This window comes from Rhinolophus sinicus, linkage group LG03 (assembly GCF_036562045.2).
Source record: "Rhinolophus sinicus isolate RSC01 linkage group LG03, ASM3656204v1, whole genome shotgun sequence".
Taxonomy (NCBI): domain Eukaryota; kingdom Metazoa; phylum Chordata; class Mammalia; order Chiroptera; family Rhinolophidae; genus Rhinolophus; species Rhinolophus sinicus.
Window position 1 is genome coordinate 152,974,759 of NC_133753.1, and position 25,270 is coordinate 153,000,028.

The window sequence follows — 25,270 nt, forward strand, 5'->3', positions numbered from 1 at the left end:
CACTATATATGTGACATTATAAATTACGATTAATAATGTGAATTAATAATTTTAATCACAATTACTACTTTGAATTTATCATAATCGTGAAAGACTATAACTAGAAGGAATCTCTGAAGATGTGACATTTAAGCTGAAACCTGAAAGATAAGTAGGGGTTAGGTTTTTTTAAATTAACTGTAGCTCCCTATAGAGGGATCTCCAGGGAACATGGTGAGGTTTCGATGAGGTTTCGAGGTGTCCTCCCTATAGAGGGAGCTATAGCTAATTGTCCCTAACTTTTCCCCTAACTCCTCCCCCAAGAAGTATTAATACCAAATATGTCTGTATATCTGTTTATGTCCTATATGTATACGAGGTGTGATCAAATAATACAGTGAATGTTTAAATTTTTAAAAAATGTATTACAGTAAAAGACACATTGCCATTCATTAATCCCCCTCAAAATACTCCCTCTCACTTCGAACACACTTAGCCCATCATTCTTGCCACTTTCTGAAGCAGTTCTCAAAGTTCTCTTTTGTGAGTGTCTTTAGTTGCGCTGTTGTGGCTGCCTCGATGCCCTGAATCATTTTGACTTTGGGGAAGAGTGAGAAGTCACACGGTGCCAGATCCAGTGAATAAGGTGGATGAGGACATACCGTAATGTTTTTGTTTGACAGAAATTGCCGGACCAGAAGCGATGTGTGACATGAAACGTTGTCATGATGGAGGATGATTTACAGCACACCTTAAAACACACCTTCTCTCAACCATAGCTCACACCCGATTGCACGAAACAAGTTGGAACTTTTCACACACTATTACTAAGCTTTGTGGCACTGCTTCCCAAATTGAAGATCCCTGCCTTTCTGTTGGATGGCATTCGGCAGCAGCATTCACTGTATTGTTTGATCACACCTCATATCTGTACTTTATACATGAGAACTAATGGTAAAACATACACCAACATTAGCTTGTAGTTTGATTTCAATTTTTCCATAATGCTTGGCAGACTTTATAGAAACAGATCAAGAGAGAAACCATCAAGTAGCCACTCACAACCATCAAGTAGCCACTCACTTTGTGATATCTTCAACCAGCTTTGAGTGTCCACCATTTAAAGCTAAGTCTAATGGTGTGGTGCCCTCTTCATTGGGTAAAACCAAAGCCTGGACTCCCCCGGGGAGGCACACGAGGAACTGGAAAAGCTGAGGCAGGCCCCATCTCACAGCCAGGTGGAGGAGAGACTCTCTGTGAAGAGCACCTGAAAAAAAGACAAACTTCTATTAGTTCCTCTGTTTACAAAATTTGTCTTGTACATTTTATCAGAGACCATATATTTAGACATAATAAGAATGGCAGAGTTGGAAGGAACCATCATAAGCATCTAATTCAAACACCTCATTTTCAGATGTGGAGAGGTCAGTGATTTGTCCAAGGTCAGGCAGCTGGTAGGTGCTGGAGTCAAGTCCATTCATGGCTGGTACAATGTGCTTTCCACCCACTATGGTGCACGTTTGCATCCCTTTCATCTAGAGAAAACAACTGCTAGTAACAGACCATCGTTTGGAAACAGACACTCACTTTCTAAGGTGTCCTTTAAGGAGATGGTGCTGTTCCAGCAGGACAGGCTCTCAGAGGCCAATGCTGGAAAGCAGCCTCCCTTTCCACACTTTGTCCTCAGAGGTGCTCTCCCCTGATGAGAAACTGGGACAGAAATGGGCTTCACATATCCAGAAAACTGGAGACCATGGTCCCTCTCAAACTTCGTATCAGTGCTTTGACCCATCTATTAAATCCCTGGGATTATTTCCGTGTTGCCAAAGCCAACCCAGTGCTTTGCTTAAAACCCACGGACAAGCCAGTGCTCGGCTTGTCCCTTTACAGGTGCCCCTTTTCAGAGGGCTCCTGGATGGTCTGTGTGTCTCAGTTTTCATTGTGGTGTTTGCTGCTCTATATTATGGTTGTGTCCTAACTGATATCATCTTACAGGCTGAGGGGGTCCTTGAAGTTTTGATTCCTAACATCCAGTAACCTAAGTGGCAAACTGATGTCATTCAGTATTTGTGGAACTGAATGGCAACTGACTGGTAAAATTTCAATTATTTGTGTATGTTTAAATTGCCTTATTTGTACAGAGTGTGTGTACACCTGGATCTGTACACTTGTATTTCTACTGCAGTGACTCAGTGCCTAGGACATAGGTGGCCCATGATAAATATTACATTGGAAATAGGTAAAAGAATAAATTTGCCTACATTAAATAAAAATGTAGGCCCATGAACTGCTTAGAAATCAAAGCACACCTTAAAAGAAGCCTAATCTTAACAAACTAAACATGAAAATCCTAATACTCGAGATCTTTTGGAATAAGTATGCAGTAAGAATCTGAGCTATATACACCTTCTAGTCAATATAGGGGAGGGGCGATGGGCAGGGATGTTATTGACTGTATTTGTGATCTGAAAGAGATCCAGACAACACTGCACCCCACTGGGGTGACAGGCCTCAGAGGGTAGGGACCTGCTCTATCTTTTCTCCCAGCACAGTGCCTGGAACATGTTATGTGCCCCATAAATATTTGTCTATTTAAATGAATAAATAAATGACCAATGGGTCTTTCCGTGGCGAGTACCCATGGAAATTAGCTTTTAATAACTATAGTAATTTGGATCTGCAGCTGCTATTTGTAGCATCTATCATTCTTTGTTCTGCCTCTGACACCCCTCGATTAAACTCAGAATACAAATTATATACTCCCCTACACAAGCTTAGATGGTGAGGACAAAAATACCTACTTCTCCGCGCATAGCTTCCTGGCCACATTAACGTGATTTGATTATCCCATTGTCTTCAGTAGCATAACTTTACTATTCTATTTACTTACCCAGGCAAATGACTGACTGTACATTATGGGAACTTCCTTTAAGACCCATCAACCCTTCTCAACACACAATTTAATCCCTAAAACCAATGTTTAACTATTATATCATAATCCACACCCAATCCTCATCAAACACCCCTCCCTGCCTGCCACCCCTTCCCTGTATTAAAATTCAATCGTTAAACCAAACTTCAAGTTCTCTATAAATTCCACTCTTGCCTTCCACATTCAAGACACTGCAAGGGTCTACGGAAAGGGACTTTCCTAAACTCAGCTGTCTTACCAGCAGGCGGTGGTGATGCTGTTTGAAGAGCCGGCCTCCAACAAAGCTCTAGTTTGAAACAACCAGGAAATACTCCACGGCACAAGGACTCAAAAGAAAACTGCTTAGTTTACATTTCTAATGAATTTATACTGTGATTTCCATATCTGGGTCAATGAACATAAGGCCTTATATTTTAAATATGCAAATGAGCCCGACTTCACTGTACATTCGTTCCATCATCCATCTGTGCAACACAGCACAGACTCCCCTCCCCCCAGTAAGATGACATCTGAAATGACTAAACATCTAAATGCAGACGTGGTGGTGCACCCTTACCAGGCATTGGTGTAATATACTCGAGATCTTCCAAAGAGCTGTGTTGGCTATTAAAGAACTTTAATTATTTTATCCTTTATGTTTTTGATCTTTAAACACATTTTATCAGAAAGTAGTGTTTTATTATTAACAGATTCCCAACAAGGCATGTTTGATAACATTTCCATTTGTGTCCTTCCTAAATAATAATCATGAAGAGAGTTGTTAGGATCAGGTAACAAAACAGACACACGTGTGAACATCCCCCTGTTAGCATGAGAATGTCACCAGCCTCACTAGGATGGAATTTCTAGGCCATAGATCCCCATCTAAATCTGGTGAGAATGTCCCATGGTTACACAGGACAATTTTCTTCCAAGAAAAATATGACCAAAAGGGAACATCCAAACTTTTTGCATTCCCTTTTAGAACAATACCATTGATAAAGGTAAGTATGGTGTCAACCATTTAAACAGGCTCCCTATAGTGTGTGGGGCACTGCCCTAAACACCTGGGGGTTCACTGTATTTAGCCTGACCCACAGTACAAGTGTGGGGAGAAGTTGTTTCCTCTACCAAGAGGGCTTTCCAGGCCTGTTCTGCTAGTGCAGCTCCCTCTTCTCTTCCTTCTGGCTCCATCCTCACATCTTGTCCAATGGGAGACAACAGTACACAGGTGGGACTGAATCACACTCTCTCCTCTTTGCCCACATCCCTCCCTCTTCCAGAATCTATCCACTTTCTGGGGAGGCGGGAAGAGTGGGGAAGAAAGGTCTTCTAATGTTTGAAGAAAACAAAAAAGCTGACCAAAATGTTTTAAGAAGAGAGCTTTCTCATTCAGTATAAAAGTCCAGACAGAGTGCAGAATCAGGCAAACAGCTTGAAATAGGAAACATCATAACATATATACATTATTCTGCTTGTTACAGAGTTTCAGATTCTTAACAGCAGTCAGGAAAACAAGCTTTGGAAAGGGGTTGTACCATTTGGCAGAGGTGGAGGTGTTTAATTAAAATGAAATCTTTTTTCCCAAATAAATAGGTGTCTTCCTGTTTAGTTGGTGCCAGCAATTATTTGAGCCAATATAACTCAACAGAATTACTAAGAATTGCCCTAATGGCAAACATTAAAAGGTATCACCTATAACACCCTGGGAATAGGATCGATCACCCAGACACAAAAAGGAACTGAGCAGGCTGGGTCATTCAATCAACATTCCCATCACAGCGTAAAGGGAAGTTCATCTGCTCCAGACTGAGAAGGAGGCTCAAAGACTAAGCCCCTCTCTTGCCACACCTCAGTTTCTCTGCCTGGAAACGAGGCTGTCACATCAAAGACCCCAGATTCTAAGAGTGTTCACTCCTCCCCTGGATTTTTCAGAATCAAGAGTACATGAAATACAGTACACACCAAGAGACCTTCCAAAGTACCTGAAACACAAGACCAGGGCTGGCCATACAGTTTGGTTATTACTAAAGGAAAGTGATTTTATTTACTGCTCAGTCCAAATTTAGGGTCATTATCATACCTACACAAGATCTGACTATGCCTTTCAATTAGCAATAAATTAAGGCTAGGAAACTGAAAAACAAATTACCAAGCCCTCAGGAACTCACATTCACTACTAGAGAAAATGTAAATGGGTACAAACACTTTGGAAAGCACAGTGGCATAATCTCATAAATTTTAAGAAACAACTGAGCAATTCCACTCCTACGTATAAAACCTAGTGAGGACTATGCTTTTTTGTCCATTTTACATGGACAAAAATGTAAAATTGTCAAAAAGAGAAGTGATCTTTACGTCCATCGGCAATCAAATAAATTGCACTATAATGACACACTAGTGTTCTGACAGCAATAAAAATCAATTAGACTCACATAGAAGAAACAAAGAAATATAATGTTGAGGAGGAAAAGTCATAAGAGAATACACAGAATACATTTCAATTAATATGAAGTTTAAAATAGTGAAAACTAAACCATATTATTTAGGCATATAGAGGTAGCAAAACTATACGGAAAAGCAAGGAAGTGGTTACTCTAAATAAAAGTCAGCATAATACCTCTGAGGGGAAAGAACGGAATGTCACTCGGAAAGAATGATGGGTGTTGGTACTTCTGGGGTCCAAAGGTATCTGTGGGTCTCTTCCCCTCTACAACCCCCAAAACACATAGCTGTGTTCAAGGTCCTCCCCAGAACAATTCAAACAACTTCTGGGGTGAGGTCCAAGCATCAATCTTTTCTGAAGATTCCTAAGTGATTCTTATGCAAAGTCAGGGTTGAGACTATCTTAAATAAGTGGTTAACAAAACGCATATCTATGCCTCCTTTTTAAACCACTGTCTTCCCAATCAATTCTCAATATCTATTAGGTAAAAAAGTTTCACCAATGAATAAGAACAACAAAAAATTGTGACTTTTGCAAGTTATTTTTAATCCACATTATTTGCTGCTAAGCCAGGATATAGCCTTAAACACTGAGCAAAATATTAAAGCTAAAATGAGACAGGGACAATAATCTAGAAGCAAATGGTATTTTTAAACACAAGTTACTTCAGAAGTAGTTCCACTTTGTGGGGTTTAGTAATGTTTCATAATTCCTGAGTGGAGCCATTGGAATGTATTCAACACTAAATTTATGAAGAATAGTTCTTTTTTAATTCACATAAATCCAATTCATTAAAATAAGTCCTACTCTGGTTTCCAAAGCCACACATACATATTTCATGGAGGTCTACATTTCTGCATTTAAGTCATTCAGTAGACAAACATTGAATGACACTACTATTACATGTCAGGCCCTGTGGACACAGAGATGGACGTGGTCCTTGTCTTTGGAAAGCATACAGCCAGCCCACTTTTGTTCAGAGTAAAATAAATACGTGTATCTGGCCCATGAAGTCACTGATGAACTACAGCTCTAGGATGAGATACAAAGAGTGTGGATAGAAATAAGGAAACTATCTGACCTACAAGAAAACTGCGCTGCAGGTTAATTCAACCTGCATCACGTATCATGATTTGAAAATTTACCAATGTTTATAAAATGCCAAAAATGATGAGCAAATAGTAAAGAGAAGAAAAAAAAACTATCACCAAAAATGTACATGGAGAATGGAAGAGAGAATCTGGCATGAGCGTCACACATGATCTCTGATATTTTTTCAGGACTCTCAACGAGAATGGAAAGAGATGTCGTGTCTTAGGATATCTGCCATTTAGATAATCTAAGGAGGGCTTTGGTGTGTGTGTAAACAAATCACGCTTCCATACAGAAGATCAGAGGTTGGTGACTCCAAGGATTAGAGTATAAATACACTCCTAGGAAAGACATGGACACAGAACATCCATGGAGCACAACACCAACATGGCAGCCATGGTTGGATCATAAAGCCAAAAGGCAGAAGGAAAACAAGCATAATGACAGGTTTTACCTTCCTGAAACCTTTTCTGCACATTTGAGACACTCAGATTACAACCACCCCTGACTGAAAATAATCTGAGAAAACACAAATCACACACACAATTATTCCAGAAAATTTGCATTGTAATATACAATACTGGAATGCACTTTGTGGATTTTGCATCTCAGATGGGTGGGTTATACTTTATTTTACCTCATGAAACTAGTACTAAATCAACTGAAACACTAAAAAGTCATTATCAGACTCAAAGATGGCAATGTAATTTCTGACCTTCACAATCTGGGGACATTTCCAGACTGAATTATACACTATGAACATCAATACAAGAGAGTAAGAATCCAGACACAACACTGTATAGTGCAAAGGAGGAAAGACTAAAGGGTGGAATGTCTGGATTTGAACATTCACAGAGATGTAGCTCTGGGCAGACCACCTAATTCTCAAGTTTTAAGTTGCTTGATCTGTAAAAAGAAAAGTGATATCTGCCCTGCCTACTATTCAGGATTGTCAGAGGGCTATAAGGAAAATAACACATGGGACAGAGTTCTCAAGAACTAGGAAAGCCAGTATTGGGGGACCTTAGTCATACATAGCTATCTGTTCTTTTAATACAAAAAAATATATAATAAACAGTCACTAAATTGATATACGATATGTTTGAGAACAGTTTTCCTGTGCTTATAATTTAAAAGCATAATTTAAAGGAACTAGCTGTCTGCTTAGGAGGCACTATAATTGCATCAGTGTAAGACATCAGATGTGTCATTAAGACAAATGTGCTTCAGTCCATGCCTCGGGCATAAGTAGCAATTATGTCACACCTCCTTTGCAGCCTGTGCAGTCATTTTTTTTCATTTGTTGATATTTCTTCAAGGCTGATTCCATCCACCATCAGTTATTCATTGGATATTTGCTGACAGCCTACTATGTGCCAGGCATTCTTTGCTCTACCTTCATACTACAGGGACCTTCCCAAAGGACCCACCAGGAACCCTATTCTGTTTGGGAGACAAATGAAATACAATGCAGTCTAATTTGATTATTGACAAGCAGACAAAGTGTTGACTCATCATATCTTGCAAACGGCTTTTTGAAGTCTGAACGGGGAGTCTGAATTCAAACACAACCAGGAAACTAGCCATTCATCTGAGTCAGGCAGGGTCCACTCACTGCCTTTGCGCTGAAAGCCAGAGCCCCAAGTCCGAAGACCCAGACTGAGAAATATTAAACTCTGTGGAAATGAGCTATAACTTCAATGGGAGACCTCATCTCCTGTGTCAGCATGGGGGCACACTCAGCAGGGGATGTTCTGGTAAGAATAGGAAAAGGTAAATGGGATAAACAAAACTGGAAATCAGTATATAAAGTGCTGCCTACCTGGAGTGAGGGTGGGGAGGTTGGAAAAGTTGATTAGAAATCTAGATGGGCAGCTGTTATGCATGAATGAAAGCAAAGAAATGAAACCACCACAACCACCTTTATGTCTTCCTTACTAGGTAGTGATGACTATAACAACTTTATATTCCTTGTGTCCATCTAACATGTATTAAGCAATTTACATGCTTTATCTCATTTAATCCAGCATGAGGTAGGGACTATTAACATTCCCATTTCATAGGGGCAGAAACTGAGGCTTGACACAACTATGCAATTGCCCGAGCTCACTCAGGTAGTAAATGGAGCATCAAGGATTTGAACCCAGACTTTTCTGTCTCTAAAACTAAGTCCTTCATTATTATATCTCCCATTAAGCAAAGAAATAATTGGGCAAAATAAGACAAAACCAAGAAGAGAAGGGCAGAAAAGACAGAACTTGAATAAATCAACAAATTGAGAGTAAAGAAAAACAAGCAGAAGGAAACTAAGCTACACCAATCCTAAGGGTCTAGGGTCACACCCCACAATCCAGTTGTTGGCTTGATATGTCATTATACATATGCGTACAGACTCACACACCCCACTACAAAACTGCTGAATAAAAGCTGCTACAGCTACACGTGGGGAAGAGAAAGTAGGTATGTGGGTATCATCCTAGGGTAGGATTACAGAAGATTTTGAGGGGTTTCTACATGTACAGCTTCATGCCTACATCAGGCCCATATTTGAAAGAGTCAAGACAAGGCCTCGTAAAGTTCACTTGGGCCCAGTAAAGGCGGGGGGGGGGGGGGGTATTGCAACAGGACACAGGTCATTTCTCTAAGAACATGCCAGCACTTCTGGCTCACTGCCCACCCCCTTGCCCCAGGCCACCCCCAGCCATCTTCTTCCACCGCCAGTCTTTTAAGCTCTAAACACTGGTAATTTTAAAACCAATGTTCTGTTTATTTTTTAAATAAAACAGTACAAGGACAACTGCCAGCATTCAAATCCTATTAAAGAAATCTAGGAAAACAGCAAAATTTCAACTTTTTTCCTCAAAATAAGTATTAAGAGAATCCTTGGCTACTATCATTTTCAAATTCCATTTTAGTCCTTTGTATGTAATCAAAACCTGTTATATGCATCCTGCAACATTTGAAGAGTTCCCAGAGAAGAGAATCCAGGAATGGGACTCAATCAACCAGAGGTAAATTTCAAAACCTTCCACGTTCCCAGATCCTTTGGGAAGCAAATTAGAGCAGAGTACTTGAAAACAAAAGCTGCCACTTACATTTCTTTTGCCTTGAAATGAGAGAGAGGGAAAAGGTAACCTGAATGAAACCCTCTGCTCCGTTCCCCAGAGGTGAGAGTAAATATGTAATTCTCTATTGCAGTCTAAGGGCCACTGGTGCCAGACAAAAGTAGGAAGCTTGCTTTTTAAGGAAGAGTTTGAAAGAAGAGCCTTTTCTTCTTTAAAACATAGTATCTTCAACAAAGAATGTGCTGAATAAGAGTTTACTGACTTAACTGAAAAATAAATCTAGATAATTTAACAGGGAAAAAATCTTTTTCCTTAAGAATTCAATCCTGTATCTAATTCTTTACTACCAAAAAAACCAATTCCTTAAAAATGAAAAGCTGAAAAAGGGACAGAAGGTAGAGAACACATTTTTAAATTAAGGATTTAAAACTTCACAACGATGCACATTTGTGGGCACATGCGTGGCTAAGGGCTGTGAAACAATTTTACCAACTTACCATTGGACCTATTTTAAAGAGCATTCGCTTCACCACTAGCATTTATCCAGTGGGTTACCTTGGCAACTGAAGGAATGTAATACCAGCTTTAAATGTCAGAAAAGAAAGTATGGAGGTATTTGGCCCTTTCAATACTATCAGGAGTGATGAAAAGCTAGAAAACAATACTGTGCATACACAACTGCCGGAAAAATGTCAAGATTTCCAAAAGAAATATAAACTCCCAGAATCAGTCAATACCTATAATTTCAAAACTGCATTCATTTCATTATGCATTAATTTTAAAACTCCTCAGATCTTTTTCTTTTTTTAAGAAAAACCTGGAAACTTCTAGTTTGTAATACTTCTGTCCTTTCTGGGTCTCCTACCCACTGGTATTTCAGCTGATGTTATTTCAAACTTGCTGTCCAGTACAAAGTTTGGGGGCAGAAACACAAAGCTGACATTTCACATGGTCTGTGGGTCAAGTCATAATTCAATGTGCCATCTCCTGGTTAATAAAGCCTGGAACACAGTGAAGTGGGGACCAACCAACAGAGCCGCCAGGCCCCGGAGCCTCATTCTGCTGTCTATTTCTACAGCCAGCAAACTGTGTTCAAGGATAACAACATCAGCCAAGCTCCATTTCAAGTGTTAAACAAATCTTGCTTCTTACTGGTTACAGATCTCTTCCCTCTATTCAAAGAAAGATAAACAGATATTTTCCTCTGTCAAACATTGCTGGCCCACACCTTCCCTTCTCCTGTTGCCTAGAAAGAAGGTGATGGTTTTGGGTATGTGGCTTGAAACAAGATGTAGATGTTACAGAACATTGGCAGTTCCCACCAGTCTTTCGTAATGAACTGTTAATTCTCACTTAATGGCTTTTCCTGCAGATAAGAAGCAATATTATGACTGCTCTTAAAACTCCTTGAGAGAACACTAAACAATCAAGACACATTTTAACAGTTGCTGAATAACCCCTACTCTTAAAAACTTTCTTCCGTAGTCCTTTTGGCCCTCTGCATTGCTTTCCTCTTTCCCTATTAGTTGTAAAGTGTAGGAAGACAAACATTCTCCTTCAAAGGGAGCTAATTTATGAAGACTCTGTTAATAAAGCAAAGCCTCATTCTAACCATTCTTCTTCTTAGTAACAGCATCACATTACATAACCTGTACATTAAACTTGGGTCCATGCCAAGGATTCTACTTTTCCTTTAAGTCACTATTCATTGCACCATGACTTGTTTTTGCAGACAGAGACTGTTCTTGGATTTGCCCTTCCAACATGGATTCTGCAACTAATCAACCATTTCTCTAATTTCTGGATTCAAATCTAAATCTGTGGTGATTGCTATAACTCTATTAGTGTTACCTGCACAGTAAGGAGCAGACTTCTGGCATGTTTTTTGGAATCAATAACTACATTGATTCTCTAAGCCACCCTTAGTAGGTCCTCCCAGTTGCAACAATTAATTGTCCTTGGGGACAGCGGTCCAACCCACCATACATGCACAGAATGAAAACTGGGCTCTCTAAATACATCAGCTGTGTTTCCCTTTATGCCCAAGACAGAAAGGTTGCAAAAGCTCAGGTGGCTTACCTTAAAAACTGCTTCCATTCATAGAACCAATTATAAAGGCAGGAGGAAAGTTTGACTCTTTAAACTTGAAAAAGCAATCTAATAGATAAACTTTGCCTTGTTTTATTAAAGATTTTAGTATGTTTGCCCTGCAGATTCAATTCATGGTATCACCTTTCTTAAATGTTCTCACCACTAAAAGGAAATGGTAATTATGTGATGGAACGGAGGTGTTAACTGATGTAATGGTAATAATTACGTAGCAGTATGTCAATGTATCGAATCAACACACTGAATCCCTTACAGTTACACAAAGTCATATGTCAATGATATCTCAAAAGCTGGGGAAAAAACAGGTTTTGTCATGTTTTTATAATTGGTATAATGAAGAGTTCCATCTCTCCCACAACAAAGAACGTCTGCCTATAATGAGACCTTTGAATATATGAACTACTTTTACCTAGAGAACTGCAGACAAGTCCAAATTGGTTTTTCAAAATATTAACAGTTTACTTTGGGGGGGAAAAATGTCTTGAATCTTCAAATTGTTGCTATATATTGGTTTGTAAGTATATATATATATATATATATATATATATATATATATATATATATGAGAGAGAGAGTAACTATAAATATATATGAGATACTCTCATATATATGCCTTTTTTCTTTTAAGCAAGTGGCCTTTTTTGTTGTTGTTAAATCAGAAAACATAAACGGGACAAGCTCTACCTCTTCCATAGGTTGTGAGAGGAACTACTAGGTCCCCAGCTCAGTGTCATCAGTCCCCTGAGATAGTATTTGTAGTCCCTTTGGGCTCTGTACTCAAATAGCAGCCACCCCAGTGGTGATGGCAAGCTTGGTGCTTGCCAGCCATGTCAAGCTTCTGGGAATACAAGCGAAGGAAAGTAATTTGGTTGAGCAGGAAGAGAAGACTTTAACTCAAAAATTATCTGAGCACCAACAGAATAAAACAGAATATTTTATCCCAGTTAACCTAATTGTCAAAATTATGTCAATTTCTGAGAAAAGGCTTCTGTCCAAAAAATAAACAAGCGAAATCCCCAAGACAGAAAAAAAATTAATTGTGAAATTTTATTGGATAATTATTATGTAACTTTTCAAAGTTTTACTGCAAATATGGGGTCCTAAATCCCTGCAAAAGCTTTTAGAATGAAAGCTTTTTCCACAAAAGAATGGATTTAATTTTATGAAATAGGAATCCAATTTTATTTCTGGCACAAAATTAAATAAAACCGGGATATTTCCTTCCCTAGGACACATAACGAAGTTGCATTGTGAGTAATGATGGGTAAGATACAGGGCCAAAAAAAGGCTCTGCTTTTCTTTATGAGACACAACAGTCCTTTCAGATTCTGGCTCTTCTCCAGGATCTCAGGCCTTCCTGATAACTTTCAGTGATTGAAAAGAAAAAAAGGGATTTATTATAAAATGCAAGGAAATACATTAATGCTTCATTCAGGTTCTTCCAAGACAAAGTCATTACAGAAATCAATACTCATTCAGTAACATCCATTTATGCCCCCCCGCCCAAAAGCAAAAATAAATAAACACAAAGAAGTTTTAGTAAGTATGAATAGTGAAGGTTTAAATAGTTTTTGGATAAGTATTAAAAGAAACAATTACCAGGAAAAAAACTGTTTCCACTTACAATGCCACTCCCACTAACACAGATAAACTCCAGTGGGCCCCATGCCTCAGTTTATTTCTTCCTTTGTTACTGTAATTAATTTACCTTGAAGACATGCAACACTAATAAAACATGTACACTAGAAAAAGATGCATTGAGCATTTAAGAGATTCTGAACTGCTTAGAGTAAAACTCTATTCAGTTGAAGGGAAGGGACCAAGATGGAGACATAGGAGTCTTCTGAATTTCCCTCCTCCTATGGAAGCACCAAATGTACAGCTGTACACAGAGCAATTCTCTGAGAGAAAGCCAGAAACTAACTGAATGACTCCTACACACAAGATGAATGAGAAGATACCCACATCGAAATGGATAGGAAAAACTGAGACACACTCTCATCATAAATCCCATTCCCGGCACAGAGCCATAAAATCAGAAGGGAACACCCAACTCCCAGCTTCTCCCAAAGGAGTAAAGGATTTGGATCACATATCTAATACCCCAACTTTTAAGGCTTACCCCTGAAAGATGGGACCCCACAACACCTAGCTCTGAAAGCCAAAAGGGCTTGAATCCATGACTCCCACAGGACTATCGCAAACAAAGAAGCAGTTCTCAATGGTCACCCAAACACGAACCATGGCTATCTCTCCAGGGCTTTGCGTAGGGGGAGCAAGCAGAAACACCCATCTCCCAGTCGTTCTCTGGAAGGGAACTGACTACATACAAGCTATTGCCTGAGTGTCCAGCTTCTAAAAGCATGCATCCAGGGGCTGGCTGGACCCCAGGGGAGCCAGCGGGCATTCCCCCCTTCTCACTCAGATCACTCCATCAATAAAGCCAGATCACCAGCAACTCTCTGGAAGGAGCTTGTACATATATCTGGCCAACCAATGACAGGTTCTCGGCTCACCTGGTTCTGATAGCCAATGGGGTTGCATTCACCAGGACTGTAGTGGATAAAGAAGCAGCTAATGGGTGCTCACATGAGTACTCACTGTAGCTATCCCACCAGGGTTCAGCACAGAAGGAGCAAGCAAAAAAATCCAAAAAAAAAACTTGTCTCCCAGTCTTTCCCTGGAAGAGGTTTCACTGCATATTTTCCCAGCTTCCACCTTCTAATCAGCCTGAATCTAGGTGTTGAGTGAGATCCTCCCCTTCAGGACATGATGGGTCTTGGCACACCCTCAAGTACTAGGGGCCACTAAGAACAAACACGGAAACCTGGACAAACACAAAGGTTTCAGAGGGACCATAAGTTTGGGCCAGACTGACTGACGAGTTTCATTTCCTACACAAGACTAGTCTGTCTAGACTGGGAGAGATGGTTACTTTATGTAATGCACAGAAACCAACAGAAAGCCGTGGAAAATGAAGAAACAAAAGAGAATATTTTCCAAACAAAAACATAAATCTCCAGAAATCAGTCTTAATGAACGGAGATAAGTTGTTTATCTGATAGAGAGTTCAAAGTAAGAGTCATAAAGACGATCACTGAGGTCTGGAGAGCAATGCATAAACAAAGTGAGACTTTCAACAGAGAGTCAGAAAATAGTAAAAAGTACCAAACAGAAATCACAGAGGTGGAGACTATAATAACTGCAATGAAACATACAATGCAAGGGTTCAACAACAGACTAGATTAGTAGAAGGAAGGGTCAGCAAACCTGGAGACAGGGCAGTAGAATTCATCCAATCAGAGGAGCACAAAGGAAAAAGGGTGTTAACTCTGTCCCTTAACACTAATGTTGTAGAGAAGTTCCATTACAAGTCTAGGCTACAGGCAATGTTACCTCTAGTACTATAAATTGTTCTTAGAGAAAGTCTTAAACCATCACAACAAGCCAATGAAGTGGGTACTATTACACCTCATTTTATAAATCACACCTTTTTGGCATCAGAACTAAGATAACTTGCCTAGGAGGTATTATAGCCAGGAAGTAGACGTTGGCTGCATGCTCTTCATTGCCCAATGACCCTACCAATTTGGAAACGGGGTAGCAATAGCCCCTTCTCACAGCAAGAAAACATGCAGGGAAGTGGCGCCACAGCCTAAAGTAGCTGGCTCAAGAGCCTACCACAAAGAACAGTCCTTTTCTCCTGAGGCAGAGCTCTTCACCTCCTGGAACAGAGAAGCATCAACAACCCAGAGATGAGTAGCTCAGGACCTCAGGACCTCAGGGAAACCAGCCACATCAGATTGAGGCTTGGGTCAAAAGTGGGCAGGAAAACCCACCCAGGAAAATAAACAATAATTTGTAAGACATATTCTGAACTTGACATAGAGAGGAGATGTGCAAATATTCTGGTGAAGACCCACCTTCAAGGGAAGAATTTCCCAAGACAGTCCACCCAAGAGGCAACTCCAGATGAGTCAGAGCCAGCACGAGTTCCTCGTCCAAGGTTGGCAACGATCCCACCGTCAGGGCAAACGGGGTCAGCAGGGTCTGATGGCTACTGGCTGTGAGGCGATCAGCCTGGGTGACCAGCAGACGGGCCAGCCTGCAGGCCATGTTGTCCATGTAGGTCACTGAGCCGGAACCCATGGTCACTGGGGAGTAACCTTCTGAGCAGAGGCAGACAGACACCGTCACGGTCTCCTGGAGCCCATGGCCTGGATGATAAGACAGTGAACAGTTCACACAAAGTCTACAGGAGATGCTATCATAGTAGCCACCAGTCTCACTGCGCAGCCTAAACAGACCACGTGCTCCAGGACACCAAGGCGAAAGGAAATGCAGCCAGTTATCTTTAAATGCTGCCAAGCCTGTGGGCCCAAATTAAAGCTGACTCCATCTTCCAGTGACTCCTGATTTTTAAACTAACCTTTAGGAGCTCTGAGCATTTCAGTGTCTGTTCTCCCAAGATTACCCAAGATTACTCTTATTTGGCATACCTTCACGTTTTACATCTACCCTAACCCCTGAATTCAATTTTGTCATCCTAAAGGTCTTTGCCATTTTCTGCTCTGCCATTTCCTCCTGAATCACGTTCTTATGCATTTATTTAGGTGATCATTTTATAAAGTAGCACAAAAAAATTATACAACTTCATCCTAGTTCTACAGAGCTCCTCTGAATGTGAGTGGGGGTGGGTGAAGACTACGCAACAGAAATGTTTATATATATTGTTCAGTGCCCCCCACTTCTGAGAATGGCTTCTCTGTCTTCTAGGTGTTCTTAATACTTCTGGTGTGGGTGGTCACTTAATCCTGCTATTTGTTCTGCCTTCTTACACTTCTCTTCTTTCATTTTGCCAAGGTTGGTGAAGTTTTACCAGGTATATTTTCATGCTGCCCCTGGAGAATTTCCAGGAATTAGTACCGCCAAACCCCTGTGATTTTGATAATCATAGCTGTACAGAAGAAGGGTTAACATTCAGCCACCACTGACCCCCAAGCAAACAGCTAATGAGTACAAGTCATCCCTGCTCTGCCTTATTCTCCAAAGCCTTTCCCCAAAGGCTATGGTGCCAGGGTTTCAAGGAACAAAAGCATCCCAGGTTTACTAAGTAAGAACTACTGCCATTTTCACATTGCCTCTTTAAAAGTGGTCCACTTTTCATAAGAGGAAATCCTCTGAAATACACAATAAATTGTAAAGTACCATAAAAAAGCAAAATGCCCTACTATCTGTCAGAGACGTTGATGAAAGTATTGTATAAACTTTTAGTTTGTCAATAGAAAGATCCCTGGGTCAGCTTTATCATACTTTTAGTTCAGAAATTTCTGATTTTCACCTGGACATTACCCATTCTTAAAGAAAGAAAAAAAAAAGTGGGGAGAATTCCATCATAATAAATGTTTGTTGATTTTTAAAACACCAAGAGGAAAAAAAAAGTGGTCCAATGTGCAGGCACAGAATGCAACCCTCACCCCAGACTACACATGTCTAATATATAATTATAGAAATCTGTTCTACGTACTTCAGAAAGGTTGCCCTGGTAAAGCTGTAACCAGGGAAATTTAAGGCTCAGAAACAGGCACTGTCCCCTGCTTGTAGGGAATCTGCTAAAATGAAGGTAAGAACCCTCACTTCTAAGCAGGCCCCAATATAATCAATAAGATTTTCTTTCACACACAAGGAGTGGGGAAGGAGTTTCACTCCTACATGCAAGTAAAGAAAAAGACAAAAGTTTTATTAGACAAAAGATATTAGAAGTGGCATTTCATATTTATTCTTTCTCTATAAAGAGCTTCATAAAAGTGGAAATCAAGAAAAGGGTGGGAACCTAACAGCAGGAAAGACATAAATGTAATGTCAAAGCAAAAGGGCAGAGGCAAGAGAGACCAGCAGCCAAAGTAACAAAGTGACTCTTTTGGTTTGATTTTCTTCTTTTTTCTTATAAGGATGGGGGTTACTGGACAAGAGAGAGAAGTGCTTCAAATTGCCCAGTCTCAGAACCTGGACAACAGATTGATTCAGTAACTAAGCCCAGGTAGGGCTGAAAGGTCTTTGTACATCTCTACAGTTCTAACTATGCCTGTATTTCCCTATTTACTGTCTACCTTCTTTGAGTAGATAACAGATATACTACAGAAGCACTTAGAAATATTTTTCCTCTAAAAAACGAGGTCAATCTTACCTGTTACCTACATGATAAACGATACAATTTAAGAGGGCCTGAAAAACCCACAGCTAAGGAAAACCGACCAATCAACAAACAAGAACAAAATCCTCCCTTCCTGCAGGTAATGACATCTTAATTACACCTTTAGACTAGAGTTTGATGTCTCACTGTACAACCCACACCCCAGTGAAAACACAAAACAATTGTATCTGAAAAGGGCTATTAGCTCATTATAACACATTAACATGATACATTAATTTGTCACCTGTCATGTCACCATGATGATTGAAGAAAATATCTGGGAGAATTACAGACTTTGGAATGTGAATATTTTTTGGTGGTGGGAAAAGAAAGTTCTGGAACCTGAGATCCAGCGAGAAAATATCTGGGTGGACAGGGTGCCAAGGAAGGAACCCCAACCACCAAAGGGAGCAGGCAGGGAGAAGGGGATCCTAGGGCTGCTAGACTGTCCACAGGGGAATGAGGAAGGAAGAATAAAGACAACTGTCAATGTGATCCTATACTGGATCACAGATATGAAAATGTGATATTTGTCTTTCACTGTTTGATTTCCTATTGTCTCAGTTCTTCCTGAGCCATCCCTGGCAAGGGGCCCTAGGACTACAGGAGGCAATCCTAAGATCCAGTGTCACCTCCATTGGACTGCATCCAAAGCACACCCAACCTTGAGAGCTAACATCTAATACAAAGCTACTCAGTGAGCTGCAGACACAGCTGGAAGAACCTCAGATGTGAGATAACCCAGCGTAAGTGCTTCTCCTAACATACACACAGACACACACATTCTCTCAAACAACCATCCCTCTTTGGAGCATGGTTCACTTTCTTTTCCTGGTCCTCTTCCTGGATTATATCCCTGGTGGGAAGATGCTTACAGACAGTTTTCCCAACTGCACAGTAAAGAGGACACCTCACCTGGAATGCTGGATTGGAGAACGTTATCCTCCGCGCGCTCTGCAATCACGACATGCCTCTGATGAGATCCATTATAAATAAAGTAAAACTCAGCATCTTTAGGAAGATACACATTTTTGTCAAACTTCGCATAGACCGTCATCTGCCCCTGAAAAATGAATAAGTTGGGGCATTGTCATACTTCCTCATTCTGGCTCTAAGAAACCGCATTAAAAAGGACCCAGATCCCACACAGCGGGGTTGGTCACGTTCATTTCATGGGAGCAAACTCCAATACTACGAAACCTTCTTTCCAACATTCTGGATGACAGGGAGATGCTTTCTGATATACTGCAGCATGGATATCAGAGCTGGTTTGTTCTGTTCTTAAAGTCGAAGACGTTTGGAGCACAGGGAAGAATTGTTTAATTTAATAGATGTGAAAATATGATACTTGTCTTTTACTCTGTTTGAATTCCTATCTGATGAACATCATTGCCCATATTAATTTGTTCCTTTATCTGAGATAACACCATGGCATAAAGCTTCAAAATCCTTATTCTTTAGCTATGGCCTTCACCTGTACTGGATCACAGTCGAGTTTAAGAACCTTAAATACTCGCAAACATTGCCAAATAAATAGCACCACAGGCTCCCACGCTTGCTGTGCCTTTTCCCATTGCTATTTGTCATCTCTGAGGGATTTCCAAGCCCCCTTTCATCTGGTTGGGCCTCATACTTTCTCTTGAGAGCTTCTGGTTGGCACAAAGCCCTGCTAAGTGTCCTGGTCCCAAGGAGAGGAGCTGCCCCACTGGGTCACCGAGGCCCTCTGAGGAGGGAGGAATGTCAAGGAAGTGCGCAGCAGACTGCGCTCTGCAGTATATTACCATCCAGAGGCTGTGGAGAGGAGCTACAGCAGCAGGGCTACAGCCCAGGGAGCAGCAGCGATGGACAAGCCTGCCAGATGGTCCTGGGACCTTGGACTATTCAGGACACTCCCTCCCCTCAAACAAAAAAGGCTATACAAAGGGGGCCTCCAGGGAGAGGGTACATTCCACCCAGCCTATGGGAGTGGCAGGGAAATGGAAACCAGAAGGTGGAAAGGGTCGCCCACTTTGGAGGGCCTCCAGAGCTTGGCCTAGTGTGGAGAAGCGTCTGGGCTTTTGTGTGCTTGCCCAACAAAAACAAACCCACCCTCTGAGAATTCCTCACCCTGTGACAGGGGAGAAAAGTGAACAGAGAAAAGTCTACACAGTCTCCTCAACATCTGTTTGTCTTTGATGGATATTAACACGATATTCCGGAGGAGATTAAGAGTTAGGCCAATCAGCATCAAAGCCAAAATCGGTGTGGAGCCCCTCTTTCCAGTAATATGGTTATTTCTTCTAAAATTTTAAAAATAGAAAGGTTATGTTTTTCTAGTGGTTTGCACTCCATGACACACATGAAATATTATTTTAAGTTTTCAATAGGTACAAATACAAATTGTAGAGTTCTGAAAAAAGTCACCGGGTCCCAATTTTGAATTGCCCTTTCTCTTCGTGGGAGTTCACACACCCATGCACAAATATAATCAATAGAAAGTAACATGCCAAGAAAAATCTACCATACAATAGCTTCCAAAAAAAGTTCAGGAAGAGCATCTGAAAAGCAAAAAGCAATAACAAATGTCTGACATGACTGAGAGAGGAAACTTAGATGAAATTCCATTTCCTAAAAAAGGAAGAACAGCTTGCTTTAGTCATGTTCCTGGTTGCTAAAGGGACTGTTAATTATCCATGGACAGAATCTGACCTGACCAGTTGATTTTTTTTTTTTCATAGAAACCAACCTATATTAAGAGATCAAAGTTTTTTCACAGATCACAAGGATAGCTAGTCAGCGTCTATTTAAAATAATGATCATATTACTATTTATCTGGCTGGGTGAACAAAGGCTGCAAATTATGAAAGCGTTTAACTGCAACCTTTTTCAATGCAGTACAACCCAAAACAGTAGTTTTATAATTCAGTTATGCCTCCCTTTCAAAATCATGCCATGCTTTACGCCTGATAAAAGAAGATAAACAGCAGCAGTCAGGTCAGAAATACGACGTGCTCATTAAAGAGACAGGCCCACAAGTCCCAGCATTAAGAATAATATTCAGCAATAAAAGACGTTTCTTATTTGCTAATCACAAAAAGATCAGAAAGACAGAGGGAATGGGGTGGTGATAAAGAAACCAGCAGAAAGCCAATGACACAGACGGGGATGGGGGGCGTGAAAGAGAGGGAGCTGACTAGAGAGAAAAAGGAAGACAGGGAAAGAAGATATGAATATGAAAGAACGTTTTCATTCAGAAAAGTTAGATAAAGCTCAAAGGAGATTTAGATAAAGCTACAAAGGACACAGAAGGAGGAAAAGGCTTCTAAAAATGTACTGAGGAACAAGTACAGCATAAATAATCAGCCACAGGTGACAACTTTTAGCTAAGATTGGGGTTTTTGTAGTCAGTGTGGCTACTGAAAATCTGCTACTTTTCTTTAAAGGCCACTAATTTTATGACTGGCAAAGATAAATTTGAATTTACAGAATTCCAGTGTGCCTCCATCATGTCTCCATCTGGATTCAATTGCATACTTTGTTCTAAGCAATTAAAAACTATAAACTTTTTAAGTGAATTTGTTGGTATCCATATCAGAATCACTCTGCTTCTACACAGAAAATAAAAGAGATGTGTTATCATCTCTCTGTCAATTTACTACATCCCAAATTAAAAAAAACAAAAACAAAAAAAAACGTACTCAGCTATTTCACTGAAACTTCTGGAAATAATAAGAGGCATAATAGGCTAAATTTTTATCTCCCCAAAACTAATCTATAAATGTAAGGTGCTCTAATCAAAACCCAAACTGAATTTTTCAAATGAAACTCAACGACCTTATTCTAAAGTTCATCTGGAAGGATAAATACATAAGACTAGAAACAAAAGTTCTGAGAAAGAATGACGTTTGAGCTGTGGGGGGAGGAATCAGGGCTTACTTATCACAAAGCAAAACATACAATAAAAAAACCACAGTAATTTAAAACCACAGTGTGATAGTGGCACAGAGATAGGCCACAAAGTCTAAAGTCCAGAGACAGATGCATGGTACTTAAGCAATGAAAGTGGCATTTCAAATCAGTAGGGAAAGAATGGACGACTCAATAAGTTGTTTCAGGAACCATGGCTGTCCATTCTGGGCAAAAATACTCTTCATATCAAATAAATACCCAATTCATGCAAAACTGAACATAATTCATAAATGCATAAAATAAGAAGGCTGTCTAAAAGTTTCATTATTGAACAAAATGATAGCAATTAAAGATATCTAAGTCTCATCTACAAGGTATGATCAAAATATACAGTGAATGTTTAAATAAAAAAATTGTTACAGTAAATGACACATTGTCATTAATCCCCCTCAAAATACTCCCCCTTAATTCGAACACACTTATCCCATCATTCTTGCCACTTTCTGAAGCAGTTCTGGAAGTCCTCTTTCGTGAGTATCTTTACTTCATCCTCCATCATAACAATGCTCCCTGTCACACATCACTTCTGGTACGGCAATTTCTGTTAAATAAAAACATTACAGTGTGTCCTCATCCACTTTATTCACTGGATCTGGCACCATGTGTCTCTGGCTCTTCCCCAAAGTCAAAATGATTCAGGACATCGAGGCAGCCACAACAGCGCAACTAAAGACACTCATGAAAGAGGACTTTCAGAACTGCTTCAGAAACTGGCAAGAAAGATGGGATAAGTGTGTTCAAAATGAGGAGTATTTTGAGGGAGATTAATGGCAATGTCCTTTACTGTAATAACTTTTTTTAAATTTAAACATTCACCATATTTTTTATCACAACTTGTATACTGACATCACACTAATGTATCAACTTTTTTTCATTTTCCTATTTCCTTCCAGTCTTTGCTCAATGTACAGCTAATTATTACATAGTTATCTATACTCATGGCATAAATACAAATATGGTTGTGCTTTTATCTCTATCAAAAGTATTTTTCCAAGTTGTTACAATTGTTGGCACCATTTTTAATTGCGTTCCATTAAGTGTTTGATGTTCTGTGATTTCATCATTCCTCTATTGTTGTACATTAAGGATATTTGCAGCTTGTTAACATTATAAAAAATACTACAGTAAACATTTTCACGTACATTGTTTTTATGTTTTAAATTATTTTAGAATAAAATTCCAGAAATGGGTCCAAGAATGTGAACAATTGTCACAAACTGTGAAACTGCTTTCCAAAAATATTTTATCAACTTTCAACACCACCTATGCTGGTCAAGAGTATCATTTTCATCCCAAGTTAGCCCAAACTGTTGTTTTTAGTATTTCCTAAGAGATAATAAACAGTTTCTCATTCAAATTCATAGTTTTTCCATTGCCACTGAAATTTATTGCCCATTTTTATAAAAGTTTATTACTAAATGGTGCCATCATTCTTAGCAACCTGATTAAATTTCGATTTAAAGAGTTCTAATCTTCCATTTTCTATTTTCATTTGAATAGTCTTCCCTCTATTCACCTTTGCCTTAGGCAGGTCAAAATTTTCACTGTCCCGAGTGAATCAACTGAGATCAACATCAGAATCATTCCCTTTCCTCTCTGAAGAGTGAAGGTGTACCGCCTTTTCCCTTCTCTTGCCCAAATTAAAAAGCACTCAAATAATCCTGCAAAACCTCTGAAGGCCAGGTAACATGGAAAATAGGAACGACCAATGTAAAGTAGAATTGAACTAAATATAATCATACTAAATATATTTCAATATAAGCACAAACAAAAGTATCAAGTAAATTAAACCAGTGTTTTTACCATCAAGCATCCCCTAGGGAAATTCTACTTGTAAAATGAATCAATAATTGTCAATGACCAAGCCTCCACATAAGATGCTGCAACATCTATGGATTTCTTCTCAGCGAACCAAAAAGATATTAAATGTTTTTGCCACCTTCAACTATTTCTTCCAACTCTCCTACCCTACTCCTCTTCCAATGGCATTTAAGATGGAAGTGGTCATTAACACTGATGTACACATTCTAAATATTTTTTCATTAATCTATGGTCCCTAATTCAGGGTCTCTAATACCCTGAATAATTTGGTGGCTGTATTACCCGAATCACTGGGTATTCTTGTACTAATATTCCCCGTTTCTCCCTTTCTTCTCTCTCACCCTCTATACACGATGTATCTGTATATAATTATACTTGGTTAGTAACAATATTGTTTGTGGGACAACAACCTTAACCATCCAGTTTCTAAAATATCTGCATGAGTAGGCAATAAACAAATACTGTAGCTTCAAATTGTGACAATGACAACAAAGTGTGCATCTTTTTATAGTGGAGTTTCTTAATCTGAGGCCACAGGGCGAGTCCATAAATGAGTGTAAGGTGGTCTGAGAACGTCTTTAAACTGTTAGCAAAATTGCTTTTCTATATATGTGTGTGTCCAATTTTCTGAGAAAATGTTTATGGCTTTTATCATATTCTTAAGGGCATCAAAAAATTCAAAAATGTCATGAACTCTAGCTTTTCTAGTAACAAACGAAAATGGGAATGCAAATGCTTTTTCATAATAATGGTCACCTTTTTATTTGACATTAAGACTGTTCTATTGATTTCTAAGGTATTCTAGTATTCTACAGCTTTTATATAGGATAATTTTGGGGATAGAAGCACAATGAAGGTAAATGTTAATTGACATGTTAAATTTTATAGTGAAAGTTTACTAATACATGCCATGACAACCATTATCATAATATAAATATAAAGCTCTAAGTGATCAAATTTGATTGTTTTTCAAATTTGAAACTTATCCTCTTTACAATAACAACAACAAAAAATTAGTAATTATACCCAGAGCCTTCCCTACAGAGCACAGTGTGTTGAACATTGTAAGATCCTTGAAAAAGTAAAGAACAAATACATTATCCCATTTTACAAGGGAATTAAGGTACAGGTACTAGTACTAACTAGCTCAGGATTCCAGAGCAAATGAACAGTATTGGGTGTCTTGATTTCTGACCCAACCTCCAAGTTAGGTTACCCTCTTTCTACTCCTCAAGCACAATTCCAAAGAAAAGTGCTATGGGCACAAAGTCTTTTATATCCAATTACTGTATTAAACTGAAGTACTCTTAAACACCAAGTATGAAAATGCAAAAATTATTTCCTATATGTGTACACTCATATTACATATATATTCATATCCTTATCCATATATATCTTTTATGTATACAGTACTTCACAATTTATAAAGTGATTTCTTGTAATACCTGGGAATTATAATAGTAATTCCTATTTTATAAATGAGAGTATTGATAATATCAGGTCCAGTGAGTGACAGAGCCACAAGTCAAATCTAGACGATCTTGTTCCAGATCCAGGACATTTTTCTCCCCAATATGTTACTGTGCAAACAGCAAGTGTTCAAGTATTTAATGACTTACCTACACCTTTATATTTAACTCAACATTTATTTTACATACTTAATACAAGGGTTCTCAACCTGAAATCTATGGGTAGACATGGGTGGA

At 39.3% G+C, this 25,270-nt stretch overlaps 1 protein-coding gene across 1 annotated transcript in view; it reads right to left on the reverse strand.

The window, feature by feature from the left end:
• ARHGEF28 (Rho guanine nucleotide exchange factor 28) overlaps positions 1-25,270 on the reverse strand; it is a 289,872-nt gene that overhangs the window by 153,335 nt on the left and 111,267 nt on the right. The window contains exons 3-5 of the mRNA XM_019728118.2: positions 18,711-18,858; positions 15,526-15,819; positions 1,063-1,246 (exon numbers count right to left, since the gene is read on the reverse strand). Coding sequence (XP_019583677.2) covers positions 1,063-1,246; positions 15,526-15,819; positions 18,711-18,858 — 626 coding nt within the window. The remainder of the gene's footprint in view (positions 1-1,062; positions 1,247-15,525; positions 15,820-18,710; positions 18,859-25,270) is intronic.